This window comes from Rhipicephalus microplus, chromosome 4 (assembly GCF_043290135.1).
Source record: "Rhipicephalus microplus isolate Deutch F79 chromosome 4, USDA_Rmic, whole genome shotgun sequence".
Taxonomy (NCBI): Eukaryota; Metazoa; Arthropoda; class Arachnida; order Ixodida; family Ixodidae; genus Rhipicephalus; species Rhipicephalus microplus.
The window spans coordinates 87,535,087-87,554,251 of NC_134703.1; the positions used below are offsets into that span (position 1 = coordinate 87,535,087).

The 19,165-nt window shown below is 45.2% G+C and overlaps 1 protein-coding gene across 6 annotated transcripts in view; it reads left to right on the plus strand.

Annotated features, from left to right (window-relative positions):
• The window catches only part of LOC119172189 (uncharacterized), a 108,661-nt gene that overhangs the window by 76,698 nt on the left and 12,798 nt on the right, over positions 1-19,165 (plus strand). For all 6 annotated transcript variants that reach the window (XM_037423216.2, XM_075893275.1, XM_075893274.1 and 3 more), the window contains 4 exons: positions 2,695-2,782; positions 5,229-5,411; positions 8,386-8,593; positions 11,593-11,669. In XM_037423216.2, the coding sequence (XP_037279113.2) occupies positions 2,695-2,782; positions 5,229-5,411; positions 8,386-8,593; positions 11,593-11,669 (556 nt within the window). The remainder of the gene's footprint in view (positions 1-2,694; positions 2,783-5,228; positions 5,412-8,385; positions 8,594-11,592; positions 11,670-19,165) is intronic.

Consider the following 19,165-nt stretch of genomic DNA (forward strand, 5'->3'; position numbering starts at 1 on the left):
TGTTCGCAACGTTGTCGCGGTCTCCTCTCGAAACTGTAGCAGTCTTACGTGAAAGAGAACACCTCGGCACTCGTATAGCCTCGAAATTGATGAGAAAGGGAGCAACTTTCGCTCGCGACATTTACTGGTAACTCATTCTGGACAAGCCGAAAAACATCGCCGTGTTATTCGATAGATCGCGGATCATGCGCGCCCATTCGTCGCACATCACCGTCAGTACAGTCACCGAACTGATAAGCGGCCTAGCGGGAGACGAGCACATGGCGACAACTTGCTACAGGACTAGAAAAAACAACACGCTCCTGCAAACAATCAGTCCTGTTACATTGCCAGTGCATATTAACTAACTAAAAGTATGTGTTCTATGACATTTTTCACTCCGGAACGGCGAAATAAAGTTTTAACAGCATTATTCTCGAAGCACAGATTTTGACCACTTTTTTGCTTGTTCGGTAAAAGTGGGCCTAGGACAGCTAGAGCTATAATTGTTTTTGCACAGTGTAGGTAAATGTGCACTAAAAACAACGCTGAGAGCTTATTTTAATGGGCAGCTTAATTTTTATTTTAATATAAAATTTTTGTATTTGGTTACATGCAATGAACTTTACTGTGCTGTAATTCAAGAGGTACTCATTCAATTTTTGATCAGCTTGCAGCGTATCACTCCTTAAGCTTTTTAGTATCCATATATATGTTAGTGACTATGTGATTCTAAGTACATACATTTTTACGGTTAAGAATGTTAGAATTTCTTGTTTTCTTGATTTTCTCAAAATGGCAATTTTGTACACTCTGCATAAAAATCACTGCAATATATCACAAACTATTACAGATAGCAGAATATATTCTTTTTTTTTGCAGCATGAAGCCATATGTATGGAGCACACAACATTGGAAGCAGATTTTGATTTCTCTTGATGCAAGTTTTTAAAATTAGTATTTTGTGGGACCACACAACAGCCACATTCATAGCTGTGAGTTTTAGTGTACTTTAATGTAAAAAATAATGACCCAATCAAAAAAGTGCTTCCTATGTTGTGTAGCTTGTGCTTTCTAGTGTTGATCCCTATGTTATTTGTAAATTTCGGACTGGTGGTTATTTTTCTATTGTAGTAGGAACAATATATATTGTTATCCTAATTAAATAATGAACTAATAAAGCTATAGAAAAAAAACTACATATTTAGAATATGGAGAACAAACTGCATAATCCTGCCAACTTTTGTCATGTTTGGTTCAAAAATAAATGAGGGAGCCCTAAAACCCATGTCCCCCCCTTAAAGCGATCCAGCCACCCGTTTGATGCCTTGAAATCATTGATGCCGAGGCACAACACCACCGCTTCTCTGCTTCTTCGATGATTTTCAGCTTTTCACCAAGCGATATCGCTGTGCGCTTTCGTGACATCTCACGTAGCCGTGCGATACAATCGCGAACAACATGTGCACTTCAAGAAAAAAGAAAGCCATGGCGCCCTAGCTGACTCTCCTGAGGTATTAAACTGGCCCCTTTCGAAAGCTGGGAGCAGGAGAGAAGTTCGCATTTCAGAGGCATGTTATTGGACTCTTGCGAAGCCCTTTTTGATTGGCTTTCGTGGTGAAGCCGCCGTATTATGTGGCACATACCATGTGGCTGGCATTCGGCGCCAACACCCTCTCGGTGCCCAGCGCCGCTGTTCGTATGCACTGTTTGCCTTGGTGTCGTGCACGAAGGCGCTGCGCATAGCTGTCGGCACTGGCGGGCCAGCGCCTTCTCTTTCCTCAGTCTCCGCTGCCTCTCGGAGTGCATTGCGTGTCCTATGGTTCTGTGTTCGAGGAAGCGCGCGCATCTTCGATAGTGGGTACGCCATATTGTACGGGGAGGTGACGTGCTCGAGAAGACGCTCATGGAGCTGTGTCCACGGGTTGTGGATGCATGACAGACAGTTATGCGCATTGTTGTACAAGCTCCCGTAACGGGAGCGATGCATTCATTTATTAAGGGTGATTGTTGATAGCAGACGGCAGCTGCACTGCTGAAGGTACGAGGCATCGTTTTGAGATGCTCTTTTACGTAAGTCCTAATAATGAAGCATTAAATCAGATTACATTACATTACATCCTAATGATGCCCCCCCCCCTCCCAACTAAGATGCTACACAGTAGGTTAGCCTTCCCTAGACAAAATTCTTCGGACGCCATTGCGCAACGAAAGTGGAAGAGAGATGGCCGTTCAAAAAGGGTAAAAAAATAGGGAAAACTGCAACCGTGCCCCTTTACGCGACTTTCACCGCTGCTAATAAGGTGGAAGGAAGACGAACGAACGACAGTTGAAAGCCGGAATAGACTGTTTTTCAAAGCCCTCGGCATGCGAAGGGTTGCTCCTGCTGGTGCGGCAAAAGACACCCGTGGCACTTCCCTTTTTTTTTTGCCATTTTGTCCCCTCGCTTCACGTGGATCGTCATGATATACGAGTTTGGCGTAAAATGACGTCAGATAATTAAGGTTTTTAATGCATTGCGTCTATGGGGATTTTGCCGGAACGAGACAAATCTGTCGTAAAATGCGGGTCCTCGTGAAACCGGGGACGTAAAACCGGGGTTCTACTGTACTTCCATTTTGCTCCCTGTGTCAGTGCATATTTGTACTACACTGTCCCTAATGACAGACAACACAGTCTTTCTATTTTTACTGTGTTTCTCTTTATCATCTGCAGGGTAAAGAGTCTCAAGATTAGGAATCCAAATGCTGTTTCTATAAAGATGGAGGTCTCAGTGGGGAAACCGTACCACGAGCTTTTCCAAGTGAGTGTAGTGCCACGTTCATTATTGGGGCATGGTCAGGCATGCCTCTCTTCAGTTTCCTGCCGGCTAACCTGACCTGAATTTTTTCATCTGTTCTACGATCTTACGGGTGTTTCTGCGATCTTTATGAAACGCTTGTTGTAGTGACAAGCTTGGGTCCATTCTACGATCCTGTAAATGTTAGAACTTGTGTTCCTGAGAAAGCTTAAAAGTGTTAAAGGTAGAGATGAGGGCTGCAGGTGAGGAAAAAAAAGCACACAATAAAGAAAACGTGGTCATATCTGCGTTCTTCTCTTGTGTCCGCACAATATACCACCTACCAAAGGAATACTTCCTTTGAATAAGTTACGCGAACTGCTTCTTAAAGCAGGTAAAATCGGTGGAAATGAGCTTGCCCAAGATCGCTCTGTGGCCTAAAAAAGTTTAGCTTGGTTAAGAGCAAAGCAAGGGATGCGATAGCGAAGAATAGTATTGCTATATGAAGTAAGGCTTGTGGCTAATGCTTTTAGATCTGATCTCGCGAAACTCGGCAAACGCCAGTTTAAGGGAATACAGCCACTCTTGGAGCAGGAGCAGTTTTCATATTTTTTTAACAGAAAAGCAATGGTTGAGAGTACCACAAGTTTGAGAGCAGTAGTTTGGTGCCTGTTGAGATAGCGTGTGCACCAGTGACCGCGTCTTTCAAGCAAGCGCAGCCCTGCTCTTGTACCCTGGCGTCCTTACGTGCTCCTTGCCTAAAAAAAGGTGAGACGTTTTCTCTCTGCCTCATGAGTGACTGCTGATTGACAGCAAGTGTCACATGCTCCCAGGTAGAACATACGATGTGCAGGGTGATGTTTTCAGTTTGAACTTTATACAGTCAATCCTGGATATATCAAACTCGGATATGTAGAATTATTGGCTATATCGAACAGTTGAAAAATCCCCATTTCCCATGCAAAAGTATGGAACTGGTGCACTCGTGTATCGAACTCCCACACAACAGTACATTCGCTATATCGAACGCTACGCTGCGCTGAAGCCCAGAAAGTCTATTTTTCTTAGCAAATATTGATCAATTTTACGCCATGTTCTAACAAGTTGTGAATGGTGTTATTTAATCGCGCTGATCTGATTCGTCGCCTGGCACTTGCGAGTACATCAGTACGTTTGATGTGCGATCTGCAGGTCTAAGCGTGTGGGCATAGTGTTTTCCAAAAGACCGATTGTTGGGAGCACTGAAAGAGAATGCAAAGTGACTCGATGATCTCGGTGCAATGTTCGTATGTGGTTCGCATTCTCTTCTTTGTTTGTTAGTGCACAATGACAGACGAGCCTGAAAAGCATGGCCTTCGAGATGTGCAATCCTGTGATGTATTTTTTTTAGTGTTTTCGCTTTCAGAATGTGTATCTCTGAGGCTATGCTTGTTTTTTATCATTTCGCATCAAAGCTGCTACAAGCAGCGGCTGCCAGCTACAAAGTTAGTGTGATATGGATATCGCCAACATGTCTACGAGAACTCCGACGAACTCGGCATTGCGTCTTCTGCGCCTTGTGGCCTTCTCGCCTCGTTCCTGATAAATCCTTACTCGGGAGTTGAACTGAACGTTGACCCACACGTAGCGATGAAAATTGTGACTGGCGCTTGGAGCGATGTAAAAAAAAAACACTGCCGTAAACGTTCCTTGTGGGTCAGGTGACGTCTTTGGGTGCGTCATGACCGCTGACAACGGCGTACGATGCCTCAGTCAATTCTGTGAACTTATCAGTGTTTCCGGGCACCATCTCGGACAGTAGCAACTTCCTTGGTACAGATGACAACGTTTCTGACTGCATCGAGGCTGACATTTTGGCTCCCGTTGCCGGTGCCGCAGAAGTGTAGCCGTGCGGTTACGAATGTGCCAATGCTTTCGTTTCCGCTGCTAACCAAGCTTCTGTCGTGCCACAAAACTTGCATCGACGTTCTGCGTCAATCAACTTTGTGACCCAAGGGGCTAAGTTCGCTTATTTGACAAGCTTCAGTGATATTAAGAATGACTTGAACTTGACGGCATGCAAGAAGCAAGACGAGTTAACGTACTAAATAAAGTGGGGTAACCTGCAGTTCGCACCTTGTTTTTGAGCAAATCGTTGTGTTCACTCTTGTAACGATTTGTGAGGCCTGAAATTCTTCAATTTAGGCCTTAAATATGTATATTTGTATTTCAAATTCTACGTATGTCGAACTATTTTGTGATCCCCTTGAGTTCGATATATCTGAGATCGACTGTATGCGATTGATTGAGTGTCTATAATTGCTACCTCTGTGAAAATGTATTTTACTTTTGTTTTTATTTGCTCTGCATTCCAGCCTACGAGTATGACCACCATACTCGTAGGCGGCAAGTAATGATAGCTCTCCGTTATATGTTCTTGTACACTGATTCTTTTTGCATTGCCCTTGTGCACGATCGTTGTTTCTCCCAGGTGGAAATGCAAACCGAAGATGGTAAACACGCGTCATCCACTTTGCACTTGGACACCAACGCTACCGTGGACATCTATGTATCCAATGCCAAATGCAGCAGACTGCTGGCAATGGGACGGAGTTTCATCGAGTCAAGGCTGGTCATCAAGAGCTACAGCGGTAGTCACACGGACATCAAGAACGTGAGTTACCCTAGCATGTGGTGGCAGAATAATTCTGTTTAGCCAACATCACGCAAAGCTAGTAGGAAGTCCCTGCAGTACTCGCATATTCCTCTTTGTGCGTGTATTTTCAGCATAGTGAGATAGCGCTTCGAGAAGCAAATGTAGTCATGTTTTCGTGAATATAAAGTTTTTTCTTGCTACCAGCCATGTTGTCTTAGTGGCCAAGGGGCTGAGCTGCTAAGCCATGATGTTATGAGTTCGATTCGCAGCCATGGTGGCTGGATTTAACATTTTTCATTAATAATGTGAATAGCAGACCACTCGGGCATTAAAGTTGAGCTAGTGAACCCTTTAAAGATCAGATGTTTTTGAAATTGGCACAGCTATAGCTAACTCTTTCGTTACCACGCCTACTCAAATCAATCACCGGTGATTGACGCATTTCAGTCATCGATTTTGGCATGTTAAACTTCTTTCTCATGCACCCAGCATTTTCTAGTAGTTAGTTTAGCCACTCAACTTTAAGAATTTTTTTCTTTCCGACTTGGGCAACATAGCGATTTTTTTTTACAGAGTTTTGGGTGAACTAATGTGCATGTGTAGTTGACAAAATGCACTAGATTGGCGAGCTTGACAGAAGTGCATGCCCCTCGTGATTATGCTACGGTAACATCGAAGTTCTCTAATGAAAAGAAACTTTGCAAGCCAAATATTGAATTGATGTGCTAGCTTTGCAATTTGACCAAGTTGAGCAGTAAAAATTGTCGGAAATTTATGCCAGCTAATCAATAGAAAGCTGTTGCTAGAAGTCGGGGAAAATTAGTTATACTAAAAAATATTTCCCAAGGTCCGCTGCATATATTAAGTGTGCAGGTGGCTCTCACAGCCAGTTTCCAGCCACTTTGGTTCTGCTTGTATCGTTATATCAGACACAGGGTCACATCTAGTTTTTGCTGCTATTACGCAGTTGTCATGCACGTATGGGTGCGCATCAGCTCTGCAAAACACATGCGCTGCTTGAAGCTGTCTTGCGACCCCACCTAAATTGAGTGAGAACGAGCTGAGATTTCGTGGATGACAGCACCTCAGCTTCAAGTTTTATGGCGACGATGTTTTGCGTCAAATAGTCGTTCATGGGTTTGTTTTGTTTACATCCTCAAGTTATCTCCTCCGCCGCAAGTGCATATAGCTTCTGAGTTTTGTGCATAATCTTATAGTTACTCAGGTTACACGCGTCGTCCGTGCTTAGCTATGCCACGGTGTGGTGGCGACGGCTGCAGAGATTCTTCTAACAACAAGAAGGCCCCTGGAGCACATCTTTGCCCTGACTACAGAGCAGTGTGAAACGTTTTAGAACTGCGCACGATATTGTCCTTTTTTTTTTTTTCGTTACAAAATGCGCATAGATGCAAAGGAATATGCTTGAATGCATATATTGGAACGCCAACCTATGCGGAGTGAGGTGGCTCATGAAAAGAGGTGATGCTAGATGAAATAGCGAAGTTCATTGGACATCTCATTTATAGAGGGATTGTTCACATCATGGGTATCCATCTATATTGGAGTACGTGGAGACTCTTAGCGCAAGGCAGTGAAAATTTACTGAGAAGAGTGTACGAGTACATTTGTGTCTCACGAAAAACCATGCAATGCTTCACCGCATGGCATGAGCAATGAAGCAGCACCTCGGTTCTGAATTTCTTTGTCTATGTGAAGGAAAACATTTTGTACCACATTATTTTTATACTGTTCCTGAGTCATTTATTTACAAAACGTATATTCTGAATTTTCGTTGTTTTGAATATTTTTGCATATACATATAGTGCTTCTTAATACACTGTTTACCAGTTGGTGACGAAAAATTTCACACTTTTCACATTTTTATTCATTCTAAAATAACATATATTTTTTGGAAAGAGCATTTCATTCTGCAAAGTTTAGTATGCTGCAATGCGTTCTGCAGTACTTTTTAAACTGGCAAAAACGATCTTCCCGGGACATGAAAAGCAACCATTCTCGCGCGGTAACGAAAGAGTTGATGCGCTTTTTGGTATGCAATTTCAGTAAAAATTTAGGGCTTGGAAGAGTTTTGGCATTCTAAATATCAGATGTTATCATACATTGGCTCTATGTGGCTTGTTGCGGTCTTATAAGAGTGTCATCCTTATTGCTGATGTCTGTTATATCTCATCTGATGTTATCATTCTCTCACAACAGCCTGCCTTTCTTTTATTTTACCTTTTTTTATTTTGCAACTCGTTTATAGGAATTATTGGTTATAACAATGAAATATTCGTGGCACTCAGTATAGTTATATGGGGGGCTCGATTGTACTGAAAATCAAGGCCTATAGAAATGTGCAGCCGTTTGTCAAAATCATCACTTGAGAGTCAACTTATAGAACATTTGATTTCACTGCATTCACATTAATAGGTCTGCCTATTTACTCACAATACTTTACAGACTCATTGAAGGCCGTTTTGTCAGAGGGGTAACAGTTGCCACAGAGCAGAATAAGCTTAACATCGAAGAAAAAGAAGTTAAAAACAAAGGTTGCAAATAGCGCAGTCAGAAGTTGATACAATATTAGGTATCAACAAGCTGTGAAGGCATTCTGTGTTCACTACCTTTGCGAAAGAGAAAATTTAATGGTTGATTTTTTAGACTTGACCTAATTAAGCCAACAGACAATGAAGCCAGTGATGTATATTAGTTTAATTAAGTGTACTACTTGTGGAGATTCACATTCAAAAAGGGACATTAACAAACATATTTAAATAAAGTAATAATATATATCTACTTTAAAGTGAAAAATCCTTATGTTTTGGGTCCAACTCTGACCCTTCCTCATGGGTGCTATAGCACCAGGGATGAACAGTTTTATAACGCCTTCTTCTTGAGAATGGGGGGGTTACACTTGTCTTGACTGAAGTGTTGGTCAATTATGTTTGTTTAGATTTTATTTCCTGCTTTTTGTCCTTTTTTTTTCCAGGTGGCACTGTATGCACTTGAAGGCGAGCTTAAGGTGGAGTTGCGCGACACATGTTGCCTCGAGAAAACACGCCACCTGGTGGACATGGGCGTTCCGCAAGCGCCAGGCACTGTGGCGACCTACAGTTTCACTATTGTCAACAGTGGTGACTGGGATGCGTTTGTCTACCTTGCCACCGATGGCAGCCCACTCTTGGGCTCCCCAAAAGGTGATAGATGATTAGTGGTACCAGATAAATGGAGACTAAATACAGCACATTTTCTTCTATTGTACAGCTGCAACCATTCAAGTGTTGTAAATTTAAAATGCACTCGAACCTATCTTGCATTTTACACACCCAATGCGACGCTTTCAAAGCTGCACAAGAAGTTGGCTCAGCGAAATATATAGCTCCATGTGTCTTATTGGTGGCTTTAGTTGTGATTGTTTATGTGAGCTTAGCAAGGGTCTGTGTATCAGTCATCGCGACTGGCAGCAAATTCAATAAAAAGGAACCAAGAACAGCTGTGCGCTAAGTAATGTGGAAAAACTAATTGATGGCCATGCAACAGAGCTCATTTCTATTGCACAAAACACCTTCGTTCAATATCTAGCCAGATAAAGAAATGGCATTTCAGGTGTTCAAAGCATTGAGCTATTTGTTGGTGCGAACACTTTTACTGCAAAAAAGTCACACTGGTCATCAGCTATAGTGTTGTAGCTGATGTTCCAAACAGGGCAGACAAAACTAACTTCAAGGGGGTCGCACTAGCGGTCTTTTCAGATAAATAAAAAATTACGAGCTTGTTTCTCTCAGACTGTATCAGAAATAAAAACATTTATTTTCATCCATTTCTTTTCATGGAACTGTGTCAGCGGGGGACACCTCTTGCATTCGTGAAGTAGCATGGCAGCCCCCTTTTAATAATTCTGCGAGTTGCCGGCTTCACTGCATGACAGACAGCTGTTTTTGCTATACAGTCGAGCCCACATATAACGGCCCCACTTAAAACGAACTTTCGCTTAAAATGAACAATATACCGTGAAAATATACATTGGTTCAATGGCACAAAATCGCACTTAAAACGAACGTCTCCGAGCGCCGCTGATCAGTTACAGCGAACGGAGTCAGCGGTCTGCTGAATTCACGGGAAACCGATTTCGACCATTGATCAGGCATCGGCGAGGTGCCCATACATTCTTATTGTTAAACGCCGACCCTGACTCCGCGCCCCTCTAGTTGCCGCTCTCCCCGACCGCTTTTGTTACGCACCCCTTCGTCCTTTGTCCCCCCCTCCCCTCCCCGCTACTCTGAGCATTCCCCATCGCCAGACGAAGCCCATGGTTTCACACTGCCACCGATCTTTCGAAGACCGATCTACAACGTTTTTGATCGCTGGTACTGTCGACGTCGCCGGCCTGCAGTGACAAGACCATTTGCCAACATTGTCGGCCACCGACTGTATCCGATAGCCTGCGTCTAGTGCACGTGCGTACGCTACCCCACCGATTCTGATAATTTCCAATTCGTTTTGTGTTTAGGACGTGTTCTCGCTCACTTCGCACTCGGCTCAGCACGCGTACGCTACCCTACGGACTCTGATAATTTGCAATTTGTTTTGTGTTTAGGACTTGTTTTTGCTCACTTCGCACTCAACTCAGCATGCCTTCCGCGCGTGCGCGGAAGCGCTAAAACGGCTGTTAATTTGCGGGGAACGAATCGCGAAATATCGATGTTCGTGAGGCCACGCAAACCCGCTGGCGCAACAAAACGATTTTTGACCATGGCCACCGATTCTTCGAACACCGCCGTGCGTACTGATTCAGGCAACCATGCACTCTTTCCAAGTTTTTCTACGTGCGAGATTTGCGGACCTTTCAAGCAAGCTACCCAACCTGCCTCCTTCCCGTGTGTTTTGGTTTTCAAGGTCGCCCTCCCCCCGCATCCTCCCATTTCTTTATCGCAACTCCATGCCCTTCTCTTGCAAGTCTGCTCTCCGCTCTTGATCACAACCCCTTTGCGCATCTCCACCGCTCCGCGACGCCCGCCACGCTGGCTCGAATAAGTTTCGTTTTCTGACTGGAAAGGGGCCCAGAGCTGTTCCACGCGTTTTGACATGTGTGCGCGCTCTTTGCTCGCTCTTGGTGTGCGTGTGTGGTCATGATGGCCGACGGGAAGACTAGCACGCTTTTTCCTGCCGCTCAAGAAAACATCGAAAGTGTGACCGCTTGGCTTGAGCGTAATCCGCACGTTAGATGCCGCATTGCGGAGCGCTTGCTCATAACTGTTGACCACCTGGCAGCCAACTTGCCGCTTCGGGCGTCCCGGTATTCAGCTGTAGAGATGGTGAATATTTCTTGGGCGGCAATGACAACTACATTCGCGAGAAGCTGTTTTCGCGAGGCCGACTTCGTTGACGTCGGACCCGATGCCGAGCCTGAAGCTCGCGAACAGGACCACTTCGGCGGCGATTTGTGGCAGCGCGTCGTCGACTCCGACCTGGAAGAGCGGGTGGGACATCTGTTGCGATGGTTTAATTACTGCCGATGATGATGCTGACACTGCGGAACCGTGCACGGATTAGGGCATTGTGAAAGTACGTGGCGAGAGCGATTTGGAGGAATTGAATTGCAAGAACGACGAAACTTTGGAGTGAGTGCCTCATGCAGCTTATGCCACGGGCCTTGGCGAACGAGCGCTCTGCCGTTTTAAATGAACTCGAGACTGCCCTTATCGCTTCTGCTATTTGAAACACGTGCATCATGGACTTTTGGGGGCATAAAAAGTTTGTGTTTTCACGTGCAACTTTTTTTAAAAGCTGTGTTTTATTTACTACGAACTTCGGGATACAGTGAACTGATGCCGCGTCAGGCTCAGGTTCGTTATAAGTGGGCTTGACCGTAACTATTTTTCTCCACGTGGTCCACTACATTTCGGTGAAACTTGTTGAAGCTAATCGGTTGACACAAAGTAACGCTGTGTGGCTTGTGATATAGATAAGTAAATCATATTTAAACCAGCTTGATAAGTGTGCATAGCACTGTGCTATACTGGCATAGTACTGCGCTCAATGCAAGGAAGAGCTAGTTTTTCTGGCGAAGTTATATATTAATTGGTATTGTTTTTATCAATAGAATGTTATATTGTCTGTATAACACTAATATATTAACATCCTGTTGTTGCTCTTTTTGTTTTTCACTTGCCACTGGTGTCTGCAACTGTTTCAGAGTCTCCGTGTAAAGGTGGCAAAGGCACCATTTCAGTGACTTCATCCTGCTTCGTGCTGCGCCGCATGAAATCCAAGGTGTGGGGCTTTCTGTGTTTTTATGGTTTTACGAGCGTAATAGGTTTACAGCGGAAAAATGTCCCAAAATGAAGCACTAAAATAGGCAACATTTCATAGCCTAGATTATGATTGATTTTTTCTGTGTCTGTATGTGTGTGTTTGTGAGGTGGAGAGTGGCATGCTGAGAGTTCGTGTTAAAAACGAAAATAGGGCAAGAGACAAGGTTCTGTTCCTGTTTCTTCAATACCTTGCTTTAGACCAAATGCAGCGAAATATAACTAGCACTTGTGAAGGTGCTAACATCCTTTGTAAAGTTATTTGCACCTCATGACGCATGTGTCTCGCACATAGGCCGCATTTTGGGTTCACAAATATCGAGTAGTAGGTGGCGTTGTGCTTGGGAGCATTTATTGCAACCGTCATCTACATGGTTAGTGTGTAATGCCGGGGGTGACACCTAGCGGCAAGCCTGGGTGGCGGCACAGGAGAGAAAAGTGGGTCTCTGTGGTGGGTGGTGGTTAAACGAACGGTTGTCTCTAGCGGCGTGGCACTGCGGGCCATCTGTGGTAAGCCCTCGTGGTAAGTCGAGCATTGACGAAGCCGCCTTGTGTATTTTCTTGCATTTGTTATACTGTTGAGTATTGTGTAATATTGTGTAAGGTTGTTATTTAGCATATTCATCACAATTCGGCTGACAATATTGTCAGTCTAAAAGCAGTTAAGGGGAGATGCCACTCGAAAACACTTTTTCTTTAATATTCATCCTAGAGCAATGAAACTTCAGCTGTTTATGGAACTTTTTATGCTGATTTGAAATATATCATCAGTTTTCTTGCAAGTTACACAGTTTTACCTCTGCAACATGACAAAGTGAAAACCTTAATCTTTTTCCCACCCCCCCTCTTTTCATCCCTAAACTTCTGGTATTTTTTACTATTCATAGTTCATAATGCTTCAAATAAAGTGTAGAGTGCAAATAACTAATTAGGAAGCACATACAACATATGTAATACGCGTGAAAAATAATAGACGTAAAATGTCTATATTTCACCTATCCTAGTAAAGGTTTTGGTCCGTAAGAAGGATGGCTCTGTGCGTTTTTGGGTGGACTACCGGGCGCTCAATAAGATCACACGCAAGGACGTGTACCCTATGCTACGCATTGACGACGCCCTTGATTGCCTACAAGGCGCGGAATTTTTTTCAAGCATGGACTTGCGTTCTGGGTACTGACAGATTCCCATGCATGAAGACGATAAGGAGAAAACGGCGTTCGCGACCCCCGATGGCCTATACGAATTCAACGTGATGCCTTTCGGGCTCTGCAACGCTCGCGCGACTTTTGAGCGCATGATAGGCACCGTGCTGCACGGCTTGAAATGGAAAAGTTGCCTTTGCTACCTGGACGACATTATTATCTTTTCGTCAACGTTTTCTGAGCACCTAGAACGATTGGATCAAGTTTTGATGTGCCTTGCCAGCGCCGGGCTCCAAATAAACACTAAGAAATGCTCTTTCGCTAGCAAATCTATCAAGGTCTTAGGACACGTCGTTAGCAAAGATGGCATTCGGCCCGACCCTGACAAGATTTCTGCAGTCCTTCACTTTCCGCGTCCCAAAAGATCAAAGGAGCTTCGCAGTTTTCTTGGCCTCGCCTCCTACTTTCGCCGGTTTATCCAGAACTTCGCCTCTATTGCTGCTCCATTACACCAGCTACTTACTCCCAACGTTCCCTTTATGTGGTCTCAAGAATGTCAAACGGCATTCGACCTGTTGAAGCGGGCCCTCACATCTGAACCTCTGCTCTGCCACTTTGACGAAGCTGCACCGACTATCCTCCGTACCGATGCTAGCGGCCTTGGTATAGGGGCAGTTCTTCTACAACGCGACAAGTCTTCCCTAGAGAAAGTTGTTGCATATGCCAGTCGCGTACTCACCCCTGCGGAAAAGAACTACACGATAACTGAGCAAGAGTGTTTGGCTGTGGTTTGGTCGGTGCAAAAGTTCCGTCCCTATCTCCATGGCCGTCACTTTTCAATCATTACGGACCACCATGCCTTATGCCGGCTTTCTACACTGAAGAACTTGTCTGGGCGCTTGGGTCAGTAGATACTACGCTTGCAGGAGTACGACTTTGACATAACTTACAAGTCAGGTAGAAAACATCAAGACGCCGACGCTTTATCTCGTTGCCTTCCACCTACCCATATCAGCGTTGATGAGAACTCAACCGCATCATCTACAAAAGTTCATACGCTTGCATCGATACGGCAACCCTTTTTGGACGACGAGCCAACATTTATCTCCCACCAGCAATCCGATCCATACTGCAGACGCATGATGGCCCACCTTTCGAGAGTTTCTAATCCACAAAACGTGCGACTTCGTTGTCAATTCCTGCTCTTTAAGCTGTACAATGGGGTTCTCTACCGCCACATTTACCACCCTGACGGTCAGCGCTGGGTTCCTGTACTGTCACGGTCTCTTCGACTTCAAGTGCTCGAAGCCTTCCACGATGACTTGGCTGCTGGTCACCTTGGTTTTAAAAAAACTCTTGACTGCATTCGACGTCGTTATTACTGGCCTGGCCTTTCTTCTAGTGTAGCGCGGTATGTCGGTTCCTGCTACCCATGCCAGCGTCGTAAACTCCCGACGTCTGCACCTGCGGGACCTCTACAGCCACTTTTGTGCCCTTCAATTCCGTTCGAGGTTGTAGGTGTCGACTTTTACGGGCCTCTCCCCGTAACATCTGCTGGCAAACGATGGATAGTGACTGTCGTGGACCACTTGACACGATACGCTGAGACGTGCTCTCTTATTACAGGCTCAGCTGTAGAAGTTGCAGACTTTATTCTTCACGCCATAATCCTGCATCATGGGGCTCCTCGTGTACGGCTTAGTGACCGTGGCAAAGTGTTCCTGTCACAAATGGTAAATGAAGTACTGCGCGCTTCTGGAACTACTCACAAGACAGCTTCGAGCTACCACCCTCAGGCAAATGGTCTCACAGAAATATTTCATCGAACCCTTGCTGACACGATAGCCGTGACGTCCAACCCGACCACAAAAACTGAAATACTCTTTTACCATTCCTGACCTTCGCCTACAACACCGCCGTTCAGCGAACAACTTGCTACTCACCGTTTTACCTCGTGTACGGACGCACCCCGACTACCTTTCTCGACGTCTCTTTCTTTAACAGCCATGGCGATTCATGTCAGTCTTCTAGCGAAGAATACATTTCCCGCCTGGCCCAGTCTCGCCATCAGGCTCGCATCAATACTGAAGCGAGACAGCACGAGCGGAAGATCATCTGTGACGCACCCCATCGCGTTGTGTCTTTCCAACCTGGTGACGAGGTGCTGCTTTTAACACCAACTCGCACTCCTGGTCTCTATGACAAATTCCAACCACGCTTCATCGGGCCATACATAGTTTTAGAACAGACATGCCGGTCAGTTATCGTGTGACACCACTTGTCGCCCCAACAGACCGCCGTTACCGCAGCACCGAGATTGTCCACATCTCTCGCATGAAACCTTTCACGCGATGTTCCCCGTCACTTTGACTTACGGCGGCCAAGATGTCTGCTTCTAAGTGGGGGAAATTAGTGTGGGCGTTTGTTACATGCATCGTTCTCATCCCTGCATAATCATAATCACCATCATCCGCTAGCCTCTTCCTCATGGCCACTCTGTGTCATCATCATCGTCATCGTCTGTGTACTGGCTCTGCCCGTTTGTTTTGCGAGGTCTCTCCTCAATTAAACGCTGTCCCAACCAGGACTACCAAGACTTCATAATACATACAATTTTTAATATACAATAAATTGAAATTTAAGCTAGATAATTGCATTTGTCATACTTTGGAAAAAATTTGGGCAAAATTTCATGCAGATCCGAGCACTAGAAGTGCCCGAAAAAGGAGGGGCACATTAGAAAAAATGCAGAAATTTGGGTTTTGAGAAAAACGAGTTCTAAAGTCAAAATTCGGTTTTTATTTATGAAAGATATTATTAAATCGGATGGAATTTGCACACCAAAAAGAACAATCCTTCTTGTAGTGGTCACTGTGACTACAATATTCCAGCACCATGAGTTTGTCCCTCTCTGCGTTTTTGAGCCGACTCCTCACAGACATTTTGCTCACAGACAGGGCCATGAAACGCTTGCCAAACTTCCGCTTCATCTGGCAGAGCCTGGTGCCAACTGCAAGCTAAGAAGAAGTTCGACAGGACTGCGAAATCCAAACTAAGTTCAGTGTCATGCCATTTTGCAGCCATGCTTGTGGCACTTACTGTCGTACATAATGGCAATGTCGTCCCTGCTAAGTTCTCTCACTGCGAGCTCTTTCGACCTCTCCAGATTGGTGCTGACGTCATCCATTGCCGCATCACGAACTATCACAACTTTCCGGCAGACAGTGGTGAATGACTCTGATGCATTGGCTTTTGCAAGCCAACAACTGCCGCAAATCGGACCAGCTGCTCGTAGCCTATTCCTAGAGAGCGCACCGCACAACGGCTTTCACTTGCGAGCAATGCCTTTTTTCATTCATAATGGAGATAATTACACGAAAAAAGCATTGTTCAGCTGCGCTGCTAGACAAGACATGGACCCCGCAAATAGGTTTCCCAGCACATACAGGCGCGCAGCGACCAATGGCGGTCCCCGATTCGTACCATATGATAAGCCAGTCGCAGCACTCAAAAAACGCGCAGAAGAGTGATTCTTTTTATTATTTCTTGCTCTGCATCACCGAGAGAAACTGTTATTTGAAAAGTGAGGCTGGACTGTTCGACTCATGCGATCAACAATGGCTAGCGGCGGCGCATTATCGGCGGCAAGATGCTCGAAGACTGCACACTTTCGACCTTTTAACAGGCACCTTGTGCTCTTTAGATGAAATTTTAAAGCATTTCCAGTTAAGTCTGGACCTGTATTATTTTTTTTCATAATAGTAGAGGTACTAATCTAATGTCATACTACTGCAGCCTAAGGCTCCATCTTGCTAGCCGACCTGACGGATCCTTGAGATTTGCCAGCCAGTATAGAACCTGTATTATTTTTTCATAACAGTAGAGGTACTAATCTTATCAAAACAGGCGAAAATAAAAATCGGTAATTTAAAAAAAACTCGTTTTTCGACCTGCATCTTCCCTTAAATAAATGTGTGTTGTTTGGTTCGTTCCGACCGTGTCTACTGTGTTCGTTCACTTTAAGAGCCTGGTGCTCTTTCTCATTTTGAGACTCACACTGGTGTCCAACGTGGAGCTCTTGGAGCGTCAGACGACAGTTTTCACAGTTCGATGCAACCTTTTGTTTGAGCCGGGGTAGAGTAGGCCTAGGGTCAGTTTTGCTAGCATCGGCAATGTGCTTTGTTGAGAGCGAGGAAATTGGTTGTTGTGACGTGTTTGAACTTGTCAGCCCATTGAGGTTCTTTTTTTTTGCTCGCAGGCATTTTTTTGTGTTGTTGTTGGTTTCTAAGGACGCTGTTCATTTGGTACGAGGGCCATGTGGTCTGCGTCCTGGGGTGAGCAGAGCTTAGAGCACGTGAATTGTAGGCAAAGCCCGAAGCGAGTGAGTACGGAAGCCTCGTGGGTTGTCTGATTTTTCGTTAATAGCTTCGAAAGTCGGGCGTCTGTCCGTCTTGTCTTGCAGCTCGACGCTGGGGGGTCGTGACATTGTCCGGAATGGTGGACGCCGATCGCTCGGTAAGCTTCTGTGTGCCGCGAACGAGTACGGCCACTTTATAGAGTGGACGTCTCCTTGCGGCTGCCTCTTCTGCGCCTAGGCTGGGTGCTGGGTAGATGGCGGTGGTTGTCAAGTGACTCATTAGGCCTAAGGCTCTGCGCAGCCGCCTGGTGCACCTGGCACATCTAGGTGGATCGTGGCGTCGAGGTGTTGCACTTTGCTTTCCTCACTTTTATTTATCTTACAATGCACGAGTTAAGAAAACAACCTTTGTTTTATTTTAGCTGGGCGTCTCTGGCACCACTGATGTATTAGCTCGCAGTACTGACCATCATACCTTGCGGGTGAGGAGCCCGAAGCTCGCTCCCCTATGCCGTACTGCATTGTTCCGTCAAGTGTTTTGAGTCCGGAGTGAAGTAACCTGCGGCTGGCTGGCTGTCTTCTGGACATCTGTCTTTACCGTTGGCCAGGAATGCGGTTGCGAGATCAGGTAATGGCATGCCTGGGGCCTGCGCAACTGCCTGCAGTTCGATGCCCTCGTAACTGCTGGTCGCAACCAGAAGACGTGTCGGCGCCAGTGACGATTTCTATAGCCGACGGCAATGTTGCCGTTGCGGGACACTGAGGTGTAGTCGTCGAGCAGGACTGTGCAGCAGTGTCGACCGGCAGCCGGGTCGTGGTGCACGGACATTCTTCAGGGACATGTGTTATCTATTGTTAGAGCTTGTGTAGCTGATTTCTTTTCTGTCTTTTTTTTTTTTCTTTCGGGATATGGTTTCAATTAAGGTTGGGGAGATGTGGGGGTGCTAACACCCCCTGCAAAGTTGTTTGTGCCTCATGGTGTACGTGTCTCACACATGGGGCGCATTTTGTGTTCACAACTATCGAGCGGTAGGTGGCGTTGTGCTCGCGATAATTTATTGCCACTGTCATTATCATGGTTAGTGTGTAGTCCCGGTGGTGACACCTGGCAGAAAGCCTAGGTGGCGGCACAGGAGACAGAAGCGGGTCTCTTTGGCGGGTGGTGGTTGGCAGGAATGGTTGTCTCTAGTGGTGGGTCTGCCACGTACAGGCGGCACTGCGGGCCATCTGTAGTGGGCCCTCGTGGTAAGTCGAGCGTTGGCGAAGGTGCCTTGTGTGGGTTCTTGTGTTTATGTTGTTGAGTGTTGTGTAATATTGTGTAAGGTTGTTTTATGGCGTATTGATCACAATTCATGTATTAATTTGGCTGACGACATTGTCAATCTAAGAGTAGGTAAATAAATGGGTGTTGTTAGGTTCATACCAACCGCGTGAAAATTTTAATGCGTAGTTTGGCTTCACAGCATTATGTGATAATAATGCTAAAAATGGGGCTTCAGACTGATACGTGGGAATCTTTCTCTGTTTTTCCAATTTTTTATTTTTATATGGCTTGTAGGGGCCAGTGTGGGCTATATGAAGGTGTTGGTTATGTGTGAGAAAATATGGTATATTATAAGCATAGACAACATAAATGTTTTTGGGGAAAACAAGAACTCTTTTCATCCACTTGCCTACTTTATCTGTTAAAAAAATCAGGGTCTTGTACAGCTCTTTTTCTGTGCTCTGATAGGGCATTTTAACGATGTGTTATAGAAGGTTAAGTCTGCCTGTGTTTTTATACATGAACAAACAAGTTTGGATTGTTGTAATTGATCACTCATGTTGCCGTGCCTGAATTAATGGTCCAACTATTCTAGCGGAAAAACTCCAAATATACTAGCTGCACTTTCCCTAAAGGTTGCATGCATGAATGCCACGACATATGTTAACAGGGAGCTGTGCAAACATGCACGACAG